The 12,147-nt window shown below is 40.3% G+C and overlaps 1 protein-coding gene across 3 annotated transcripts in view; it reads right to left on the bottom strand.

The window, feature by feature from the left end:
- The window catches only part of PLEKHA5 (pleckstrin homology domain containing A5), a 312,397-nt gene that overhangs the window by 35,469 nt on the left and 264,781 nt on the right, over nucleotides 1–12,147 (bottom strand). For 2 of the 3 annotated variants that reach the window (XM_067559171.1, XM_067559176.1), the window contains exons 14-19: nucleotides 9,793–9,873; nucleotides 9,512–9,661; nucleotides 3,666–3,767; nucleotides 2,162–2,273; nucleotides 1,898–1,944; nucleotides 81–201 (exon numbers count right to left, since the gene is read on the bottom strand). In XM_067559171.1, coding sequence (XP_067415272.1) covers nucleotides 81–201; nucleotides 1,898–1,944; nucleotides 2,162–2,273; nucleotides 3,666–3,767; nucleotides 9,512–9,661; nucleotides 9,793–9,873 — 613 coding nt within the window. Of the gene's footprint in view, nucleotides 1–80; nucleotides 202–815; nucleotides 1,005–1,897; nucleotides 1,945–2,161; nucleotides 2,274–3,665; nucleotides 3,768–9,511; nucleotides 9,662–9,792; nucleotides 9,874–12,147 lie in introns of all 3 variants that reach the window. The other variant, XM_067559175.1, reaches the window with a different exon arrangement.

Raw genomic sequence — 12,147 nt, 5'->3', positions numbered from 1 at the left:
TCTACAGTGCAATTACACTATTTTGTATTCCTTGTGAACGACTGAAAAACAGGTTGAAAATCAGCATGCTTGGCACGAACCTTTAGTTGTAGAAGTTTCTGACTCTGAAACTGGTTCCGTCTTTTCTTCACCATTAGACTCATCAACCTCTGCCACTGTTGTTAACTCTGGCTCACTCTTATAAAGTCTATAATCTGGACCCTAGATGACGACAACAGTAAGAGGTAATGAACAATGACTTATTTAAGTGTTAGTGTCTTAAGAATCAAAACAACAACAATCTTCAGGTGATTTTGCTCTCATTTAAATTTGTAATTTTTTTATGTCAATGCTCCATTGCTCAGGGGCTGGTGTAGTGATATTTGTTTTGCAATTAGCATGAAACAACTGTCACAGACTTTCAAAAGTTACATAAACTGAGTCTGGTAGATGTGAAGAAGAAAATTTACCATTATAATATAACACTCTGATCCCAAGAAACTAACTATAAAAGGCTTCAACAGAGACATGATTGCCAGAACTGGGGCTTGTTTAGTATAACAAGCGTTCAAAAAGTCTGGATTTTGAAAAAGTGATTAAAACTTAGTCAATCATCATGATCGTCTTGTTTTAGTGTTTGATTCTTAGAACACGTTTATAAGCATGGTATTGATGAAAAATGTCAAACAAACACAAATGATGCAGCTAGAAATAAAACTAATTAACAAAAAAGGAATTACACAACACAAAAGTTGCCAGATGCCAAAAGAAAAGAGTGACTGTGCAAAGGATGGGGGAAATGCTTGATATACATTGTGGCAATTTTAGCCACTTACACAGTAAGATCCATTTCTCGGATATCCTTGAACTTGGTGAATCTTCTTTTCTTCCAGCAGATGTACTGGGCCCCTGCTATAACAGAGCAAGGAGCTGCTATCACTGGGCAGAGGGGGGATTATGGGAGGATGCTCTGTAAAGTCATAGGATCGAGGGAGTGGAGGACGAGGTGGGACTACTTCCTCTTCCTAAAGATTGTAGAATGTGTACACCTGTTACAATTATTTATAACTTTTAAAAGGTATATTACTGTAGCTATATAAGCTTTGTGTTTTGCAATTAAAGGGACACTGTCATACTAATAAACTTCATTGTATTACTAACACCACTTAGATTCACTAGGACTGAAATAGTTCTCTTTAAAATCTCATTTTCACTGTTTACTTTCTGCATGTTACTTAGCTAGTTATGTCTTCATTTCTATCAATTGTACTTTTTGCTTCTCTGACATGCTTCTGTTGTGACTGAGCTCACTGATTTAATTATCCCACCCGTTCTAACTGAAATTCAATATCTATTGAAAGATTTCTATGCATATTAGATTTTCTATAACCTTAAAAAACCAAGGTTAAATTCTGAGTAACAAAATTGATAGTGTCCCTTTAAAGCTATGATTTCTAGACATTAGAGACCTGATTTTCAGATGGGTTGAACACATGGAGCACCCATTGATTTAATCTGGTTTGGGGCGCTTTGCGCATCTGAGAACCAGTCTCTATATATGAAGAGACATGGACAACAATATAAATTTTCTCTCCATGAAATGTGGAGGAGGGGGAAGGGGGGAAAATCAGAATTTACATTTTTGGTGTTGGGGACAGGAAAGGGTGAGGAATGGGGGGACAAAATAATGAACTGATAAGAACATGAAGTCACAGAAGAAATGAAAATTTTAGGATTACTATCTGGGACTTTAACCTTCAAAAGTAATCCAATAATTCAGTATGGGATCAGCCAATTTAAATATACTGAATACACATTTCAGATAACTTTAAAAGGGGTCAGAAATAATTTCCATCAGCTAATAATCTTTAATTCAGAAATTCATTGATGCTAAAATATAAAACTACTAAAATCATACCTCATTTTTGTACTTAACAGATGAAAAAGATTTTGACCCGATGGTACCTGTTTAAAAAACATGAAAATCTGTTTACAACAAACAGTTATTAGGAATTAGCACAAAAGCCTGTCTCTGTATTGACCAAAAAGCTCAAACACACACTAATTGCAACTGGTAAATAATTTCAGTTAGACTTGTCAAACAGTCTTCAATCAAGCAAAAGCAACTACAAAGTTTATTCCCTAGAAGTACAATGTGGTTTAATAAAAGCAGCCAATTTACCTGCCTCTGTAGAACTTCTTTGCTGCTTATGTTTACTCAAGCCTTCCATAACATCCTGAATTCTCCAAAGTTCCTTCTGAATCTGAGCACGCTGTATACCTGCTGACTCAGTCTGCCAGTAAAGAGACATTAGAAATGGGACAACATGTGTAATATGTTGGAACAAACAATTTTACAGTTTGTAGACAGCACCACGTGCACATTTTTCTCTCCTTACTGAAAGGAACCAGGATTTAGGAAGCAATCCGATAATGGGCACTCTCCACTCACACGGATATAAAGTTCACACTTTCTGGAGGTTAGTGTAACTTCTTCAGAGTGGTTAGTGGAGTAGCCACCATCACGACAATTGATTGCTCAAACATCCCAGCTGCCTGATTTCCTGGTTCAGCAGCTTTGCAAATCTCATCTTCTAAAATGAAGGTGAAGCATTTTGACAAATTTAGCATTTCACTAATCACACAGGAGGACAAAATGTCTCAATCTACAATGCAGAATGGAAACGGGAATTTACCAGTGAACACGTGACCTGCTCTGTGGCATAATTCTTCACATATTGAGCTATTTGCATGTCTGTCACTGGCCAGAAGAGTACATCAGTACAGAGTGGTGGGTGGATCTGATCAGCATTAAAGGAGCATGACTGACAGTGTGGACTTGATTTAATTTTCTACAGACTCTTAGAAAAAGCTACTCTACACCAGTGAATGAACTGTGGGCCAATGTGCCACCATAACCATACAGGATTTGTGTCAATGGATCTGCTGTGTACCTATTTCCCTACTCCTGCCACTCACCCACAATCTCCCTTCCATGGTTCTGTGTGGAAAGCCAATCTGTGACACTCCTATGCACAGGATTCCCAACACTCCACCCCCGCCCCCAACCTATTTATTGCATTAGAAATTTAAGACTTGTCATCATGCTAGGTTCCTCGGCAACTACAATGTCTTACAGGAATAACAGGGTACACATCCAGAGTACCAAAGTGTAAAACCTGATTAAGAGAAGGGAATTTTATTCATACCATTAAACTATTGTTGCTTGGTTTTGCAAGCACTGATTTAACTCAGCTGCTTGATACTCACTTAGGAAGAATTTCTGTGTTACAAATTTAACACATCTGCTTCTCTAATTAAGACTTGAAAAATTTCCAATTCTGTGGCCCCTTCAAGGGCACATTAAGAAAAAATAAGGAAGACTAGACATGGTATTCCTCATATTCCAAAGTAAAAATGCAGGGCAAAAATGAAAGACAATTTCTGAGGCGGAGATAATAGACAAAAAACTCCAAATTACTATTTAGGCCTGTATAGTAATACAAATAATAAATAATACATAAAAAAAGCAGCCAAGAAGGGCATAATCTCATTTTTCCCCTCTCCCCTTTATAGATAATCTTTTAGGAAAAATAAAACATGCATGAAATAAAGAGGTGGTTTGTTTTAACCTTATATTTCAAATCAGGTTTTAAAATCACATAACATTATAATTCTTGCCACACCTGAACTTCCCCAAGTTGGTCCAGCTGCTCCTGCATACGGTTCCTTGTAACTGTTACATCGTATTCTAATTTGTCATACTCCCTCCATGCTCTTTCTAGTTCCTTAATTTAGAAGGAAAGAAAAGATTAAGATTTCACTTTTGTGTACTGACAAGTTAAAAAGATGTTACCAGTTTAAAAAATTTGCACCTATTTTTTTCTCAGCCCAGCAGCATGCAAGTTCAGCAGTACCTCTCAAGAACAAATTAAGAAATGCATTTTGATCCTATTTAAAAACAGTTTTTCACTTTCAATGGCATTTCATGTATTTTCTTCTGTGGGCAACAAGGTAAAGAAGGGAAATTCTTGGGTGCAAGCAAATTTTTTCCTTCTTGAACCCTTTATATATTCTCTTAATTCTTCCCCCAAACAGGAGTGAAGACAATGGAGGCAGACAAGAACTTTCAGTTATCACTCACAGCAGCAGACTAAATTGTGTCCATTTTCCCCCACAGGATGCATTGGTGGATTTTTTTATTAGAATTATTTAACAGGACAAAAGTAGGGTACGTAACTCACAGTATTACAAAAAACAATTTTTTCCTCTGTTTTCCAGATGCCTTCAGGCTGCTGCACTAAGGCAAGTGACCATGCTGCCAACTCCAGGGCATCTAGACACCAATCTGCTGTACACAATGCTGCCAAGAAGATCTTTACCTCCATCATTACCTTCATCTTCTTGTCCTTTGGGAAGGCAGACCAACAGTTACCTGTCCAAGTCAGGCTAGCTCTTTAGAAGCAAGACCACACAAGAAAGGGACAAAGGGCTGATGTCTGTGCCTTAAAATGGATTCTCTTTCTACCTATAGGTACTGAGTGTAAAAACTCACCCTTCTCTGGGCCCACTGTCTGAAGAGGCCGCTGCTTCTATCTAAGGCAGAATAATTCAGCCCATCTTGTCCTTCAACAGCAAGTAAAATCTGTGAAGTTGCCAATTGGGTCATCTAGACTGGCCAATGCCCATTCTGAATTTCTGAATCATGGATGGCTAGGGACACAACATTCCTCCTTAGAATTTAAAGGGCAAAATTTTTGTTCTGGGATTTTGTTGGTCACTTCCGGTTCTTCTAGGTGCTCAGGCTTGAGTTCTTAAAAAAGTTTATTTAACATAACCTTGAAAAGTGTCTGTCTTGAGTTTCTTTTTTCTTCTTTCATCCAACTGGGACAGATTCCCTTCCTCTGGAGACCATTAACTAAATGACCAAGATTATTTTTTTTCTTCCTTTTAGATTCTTTGCCTTGTCTTTCTCACAATTGTGGAATGGTGACAAGTTGGAAAATAAGATTGTGCCTTTTTTGGTCTTTCAAAGTGAAAGGCTTGCGAGACAGACACTGTGTCCCACCTTAAAAAGAATCAGGATCAACTTTCCCTTCTTTAGGTTCCCCATGCTTATGTCTATCCTTTTGATGTTTTATGTAAGATGTTGGTGGGCAGGAGTGAAAGTTATGGCCAGAATGCCCCCTTTTTGTATGTTTTCATGGGTCAGACCCAGTCTTCTATTTATTGATGATTATGGATTTGTGTATTGACCCCTTTAGGAGTCTGTTCTTACTAACTTATGTTTGGGGTTCATGCTGTGAGCCTTGGGCAGGGACGGGGAGCTACAGTAGGACTAGTATTTTCCACCTGTAGAAATGATCCTGAGTATGGTGGGGCCATGCCCGGTCTAGGGTAAGGAACATAACCTGCCTGCTTCCACAGGCAAACAGCCATAGCATTATATATGGTGGCACCCTAGCTAACGGGGGGAGGAAGGGGGGGAGAGGAAGAGGATGGCAGTGTCTCAAGGATGCAACAGTGCAGTACTTACTCTTCACAGAAAGTCTGAAGCAGGGCTATTGTCACAGAGCACATTAGCAACAGGACAACTGTGACCTGAGAAGCCTTAGAGAGTCAAGAGCGGCGGGGGATGCTAATGAGTAGAACAGCCACTCTGTTTCTGTTGTTCCTTCGTTTTCAATCCAGTTCCAGATCTGGTAACTGATCAACCAGCTATTTGTGATACTTCCAAATTCTGGTTGGAACTAGCAATTTTCCCAAGAGTTGCTGTGAAAAGTGGGCAGGAGGTGGCAGTGACTAGCCCTCCTTCATGGGTCTAGATTCTCCTGGGGATTGTGTTAAGTACTGTGCATAAATGGAATGCTGTTTTTAGTTTTGTATCAGCTGTGTCATGGTGAACTCTAGGCAGGCCCACTTTAGGATTAATCACAACCAGCTGACACAATGTTTAATACCACAAACCTTTTCCAGACAAGAGCATTTAACACTATGTCTAACAAAATCTATTTTTCCTGAGTGAAGAAGTCCTTTGAGAGAATACGAGTTCCAAATGACACAGGATGAAGAAAGTGTTTAAACAAGAGTCAAGATGCCTGTCACAAGTGGAGGACTGTAGCCTACCTTTTGCACCATTCTGGAAGCAGAGAAACCTAACAAAGGTTTTCAGTAGGGGGTAGGGACAGTCCTGTTCCCCAGCCATGACATAATGTCTAGTCAGCCTCTGACCACATAGGGGAGAGAAAAATCCACCATTAAAACAGTGGAAGATGAAGGGAACACAACAGCTACACAGTGTAGAAATGTTTCATTTATTCAACTGCATGCAGGGCTATTAATCAAAATTTCTGAGCAAGTGATGAGGCAACTATCTTGCTAAAAAATGTTATTTGAGACAACTACACTGTAAGTCACATTGCAACCTGCTTTAATAGTCATCTATGATGTAGAGAAACAAATATTTTAAAATGCAACTGTTTTAAGTTTTTCTTTTCTCTCTTAAAACATTAAAACAGGTTGGGAGCTAGTGTAGTTTTATATGGGGCTCCTGGCTGGGACCAGGAGAGCAAAAAAGGGTGCTCCCCTCTGATTAAAGGAGCCTAAAAAGTAGCCAGAGTTTATATGGCTGTCTGAACTTACTTGCATACTGAAGAGGGAGAAGAATATGAAGATGCTAGCCCTGAAATAGGACTGGAGATAAAAGGGGCCCAGTAAGAAGGGGGCCAGGGAAATAGCATATACTGGAGTAAGCAGTATGAGGCTGCTGTGTGTATCATCCCGGGGTTGAAACCCAGAGTAGTGGGTAGGCCTGAAAAAGTGCTGAATTTAAAGGGCCCAGAAGCTAGGGCTGATGACCTCAGAGAGAGGGGAAATAGACTGCTTATTTGTTGGACTCTAATACCCTGGAGAGGGTTCATTTGGAGTTTGTGACTCAGCTGGAGTCAAGCCACTGAAGAGCAACCAGGATCCGCTGACAGCCTGCAAGGGGTACCAGAGGTGAGAAAAGGACTGTGGTACCAAACCCAGCTTCTTGGAGGCGCTCAAGAGGTGAGTGCCGCTTTACCCTCCCACCCTGTTTCTGTTACATGGCAACCAGTGGTGATTCTTATATAAGCTCTGCTGGGCTACGCCAAGTGGGTGAAGTTTCTTTTTACAGCCTTTAGTTTAAAAGTGAAATACACAGAATGACATCTATGGAATCTTAAAGTTTTACTTAAAATCAATGCTTTGATTATATATCACACAAGTATTACCGAAGTACTTCCTGAAATCAAAGAGTCAAATTCTACACAATTATATCCTGTGTGGCCCCATTGACTTCACTGGGATTTCATTAGGCACAAATCAGAGCATAAATCTAGTACAGTATTATAACCCATCTAAACTGATAAGCAATTTTCCCTCAACAGAAATTAAGTCCTTGTACAAAATTATCCTTTTCAAATAATTTACACCAGTGTTAGAATTAAGCTGTCAGAACTAAGGGAGTACACTTAACATTGCATCAACAGAGTTACTGGGACTCCCTTAATAAATTACCAGAGCTCTGAAGAATAAATGAGAGTATTCCAATATGTGTTTACACTGTGCACAGCAATGGCCAACAAAAAGAAAAGGTTACTTATAATTGTGGTTCTTCAAGATATGTTGCAGACACGTATTCTGTATGTGGGCACGCCTAGTGCACTGGAGCCAGAGAATTTTACCTAGCAGTACCTGTAGAGGGTGGTGCTTGTGCCTCAAGGCTGTAGCCTCTCCCCTGGCTACATGAGGTGCGCTGCCCTGACCCCGCTCAGTCCTTTCACACCATATGCCCAGAGACAAGACTCCAACACAGGGGATGTGGGGTGGGTTGTGAAATGCATGTCTGCATCACATCTTGAAAAGTCACCATTACAGAAAGTAACTTTCAAGTAAATGCAGCAATGTATTCCACTTACGTAACTCACAAGCAGTACTCTCAGGAAGCAGGGCTTGTAGTCTGCAATCTTTATTTAGGTAGAACTGCCCTACCAAAACTTGCATCCCCCATGGAAGATGTAGTGATGACATAATGGCTCATAAATGTAGGTATGGATAACCAACCCTGTGAATGTCCAATATTGGGGATGTCACTGAGGAACGCTATTTACATTCCTTAAGCTCTTGTAGAATGAGCTTGCACCCGCTAAGGAAGCGTAGCCGAAGCTATTTCATACATAATCTTAATACAAGATGTTATCCATTTAGCGATCATCTGTGAAGAGTCCATTTGACCCTTCATATGATCTGCACGTAACAAATAGACAAAGCAAGACACGGAACTATTTAGTCCTGTCCAGATATAACCTGCCATTTAATGTGTGGAGACACTGCTCTTCCAGAGAAGAATGCGACTTAGGAAAGAACACAGGTAAATATACCACCTGGTTCAAATGAAACTGAGAAACCACCTTAGAAAAAATTTTTGGGTGTGGTTGTAAAGTCACTCAGTCCTCGGAGAACTGTGTATAATGAGGCTCGGCCAGCAAAGCCTGCAACTCAGACTCTCCTTGTGGATGTTATCACTACACCAGCAATGCAGTTTTCTGACAAAAGTGGAAAGGAACAAGATGCCCGGGACTAGAACCGAAGCACTATTAAGGCCACAAGGACCATATTATGGTTCCATAGGGGAACTGGCTCTCAGACTGGAACAGGAGGCCTTTTAAGAATCTTGCTCCCCCACACAATGGACAATGTTTAAACTCTGGTGAGGGCGTCATCAGGAAAACAAATTACAGCTAATTAACAATAAATCTAACTAACTATACTGAAAGTACTAATTAATTATATACAACTAGAAAAATCACTAAAAATAGAGGGATTGTGAGGTGAAAACCATACACAGCTCTGACTCCAGCCATGGGTGGTAAAAAGGAACTGAGGGGGGTTGGGGTGCTGTCACCTCATATATCCAGGGGAAGAGCTATGGCCACAAGGTGCAAGCATCACCCTTCTATCGGTACTGTTCGGCAAAATTCTTCAGCTCCGTTGTGCTAGGCACGCCCACACATGTGGAATACACTGCTGCATCTAGTTGAAGAACACATAGTAAACTTAATATGAGAATATCACTCCTTTGAGGTTGCCTTTCTGGTATGTTAACACTTACAAATGAGCCAATAATTTTTTTTTAGAAAAGTAAATTAAGTGTAGTATCTTACGTTATCATCAGAATTTCTCAATAAGATATAGCTCTTTGATATTATATAACTTGTTCTAATCAACTCTTCATCTCAGAAAAAAGCTGCCAAATCAATTAAAGTTTGTATGCATTTGTCCCTTTTATAGTAATTTAAGACAAAAGATCCTGCCTATTGACTGTATTAAAAAACTTCCCACCCCCATCTGCCTCACCAGAAACTCAAGGTAAATGAAAGAATTTAAAGTTTGCTGGCATGCAATAAAGAAAGAACCTGTAGCCAACCCAATTAAAAGTACCAACTTGAAGAGAAATTGCTTAACACCTCATTGAATTTTACTGGCAAAAAAAAACTCTATTACTTACTGCAGTAGCTCGAGACACTTCTCGACATGTGCTAAGCAGTCCATTCTGTAAGTCATCTCGCTGTAAGACTACATTCTGTATGGCGGCTTGATTATCTGCATTCATTTCTATCTCCTGACTGGCTGATAGTAAAGCTTGCTCAAGCGTGTACTATTATAATAAAAAGAATTATTTTTAATGTTCTGCATCATTGGGTTGATTTTCTTTTTACTTTAGCTATCAGTGTTGTGATAATAACCATGTAAAATAACATCTATTTTAGGTAAACATAATTGTCCTACTTTCTCCTTGTGTAGCTGCTGAAGTTTCTCTTCCAGGGCTTGTACCACTTTATCTTGTTCACATAGTCGGCTAAGCTTAGTCTAGTTTAAGAGAAGATGTTGTAATTAGTATAAATTATTATTCTGCATATCATTTATAATTAATACAATAACAAACCATAAATGCTGTGAACCTGAATACTGAATTTTCATAGCGGCCTAAGAGACTCTGAAAAAGGCCCTATAAACTAGAGTATTACTATAATTTCAAATAGCACGGGTCAAATGTAATAAGTTGTTATTCGACAGCTACATCTTCTAGATTTTCTAGCAGCTTTTACACAACTGATCACACTATTTTGACCCACCTGCAGGCCTTGGTCAAGGTACACATTATTAAATAGATCCATTCTTTCCTATTATATATTACAGTAGGTTGTTTTGAGCAATTATTTATCAAAGCCGAAAGCATGTTTGCAGGGGCCCTGTGTGATTCTATTCTCACACCCCTTCTGTAAAACATGTATGTGTGACTATTCTGGTGATGGATTTAGGTTGCAATGCCATCAGCTTTAGGATTGCAAGCAGCATTAAGTCTTTTAGTTTACACAGTATTAAGTACTATCAAATGGCTGAAATAGACATCTGAATTTCAGCTGCTGATGTGTTCTGGAGACGCAACAGTTTCTCTAAAAGTTTTCCAATTTACATTGTATTTTAAGGCCAGCATCCATCTGAAGAGCTCATCAGTAGTAAGCTTCTGTTACACTGACAAAGATTCCAGCACAGGCACAAAGAAAATCTGTTGTCAGTTATGATTTTTACCTATTCACTGAATACAGCATGTGAGAGGAGGCATGTTACTTGAGGCTAAATATTATAACATGAATGTGTCCTGTCCAATTGAGCCATGTACATTAATTGTAGCAGGTTTTGCAGATGCTTTATTTCCTAAACTCAGGCCACAGAAGTATTTTCTAAATGTTTCATTACTTGAAACAAAGACAAAAGACAGGTGGATACAATGTCTTATCTGACTTCATTATGTTAAATATAAATATTTTACCTTTTCCATTCTTTTGATGACAACTCACTTTACTTTCTAAATCTAATGCAGTAAAAGGTGAAAGTCTCTTTTTATAAGTTTACATTTGAGATTTGGAAAAAAATGGAAAAAGACGGTTACTTACCTTTAACTGTTGTTCTTTGAGATGTGTTGCTCATGTCCATTCCATTGTAAGTGTGCACACACCTTCGTGCACAGTCACCGGAACTTTTTTCCCTTTAGCAGTACCCATAGGGCTGGCTTTGGCACCTACTGGAGCCCTGCGCACATGCCGCGGTATATGAGGTGCTGCCGGCCCTACGTCCCCAGTTCCTTCTTGCTGCTAACTCCGGCAGCAGGGATAGGGTGTGTGTGAGAGAGACGGAATGAGCATGAGCAACATCTCGAAGAACAACAGTTACAAGGTATGCAACTGTCTTTTCTTCGAGTGCTTGCTCATGTCTATTCCATTGTAGGTGACCCACAAGCAATACTTTGGAGGTGGGCCGGAGTTACGGATGAATTGCCTGCAGCACCGCTCTGCCGAAGCCCACATTGTCTCACGCCTGCTGGAGGATGGCATAGTGGGATGTGAAGGTGTGTACAGACGACCAGGTGGCAGCCCTGCAGATGTCTTGGACAGGCACTCTCACTAGGAAGGCTGCAGACAAAGCTTGAGCTCTGGTTGAGTGAGCTGTAATTAACTCCGAAAGCAGCATCTTCACTTGCTCATAGCAGAACTTGATGCAGGAAGTTATTCTGCACTGGGCGGAAACCAGTAAGCCCTTCATCTGATCAGCCACCGTGATGAAGAGTTGTGTAGATCTCCAGAACAGTCTCGTGTGCTCTATGTAGAATGCTAATCCCCATCTAACATCTAGCTTGTGCCACCTCCTCTCCTCCCCCGAAGCATGCAGTTTGGGAAAAAAACACGGGGAGAAAAACGTCTTGGTTATAATGAAATTGGGAAACCACCTTAGGCAGGAAGGCCACAGACAAATGGCTTCCTTACAGAGGGCTAAGGAACAGGCTCCCCCCTGCTGGTTGATGTAATACATGCCCCTGTATTGTCTGTCAGTACCTGCACCAACTTGCCTGCAATAATGTGGAGGAACGCCCCACATGCTAGTCGAATAGCCCATAACTCTCTCACGTTGATGTGCATGCACCTCTCCTTCTGCGACTAAACCCCTTGAGTGCCTGCCGAGTCTGCTGCATCCGAAGACGCCTGCAGCGCTGCTCTGGCCATCACGATACCCTCCTCCAGGATGATACTGACGTCCAGTGCCTGGTCCTGGGGCAAAGCGTCTGCAAAGCGCTTTAGTGAGTCC

This window comes from Emydura macquarii, unplaced genomic scaffold (assembly GCF_026122565.2).
Source record: "Emydura macquarii macquarii isolate MOO-44397 ecotype Brisbane River unplaced genomic scaffold, CSIRO-AGI_Emac_v2 contig_2205, whole genome shotgun sequence".
Classification (NCBI taxonomy): Eukaryota; Metazoa; Chordata; order Testudines; family Chelidae; genus Emydura; species Emydura macquarii.
This window is presented reverse-complemented; position numbering and strand designations above follow the sequence as displayed.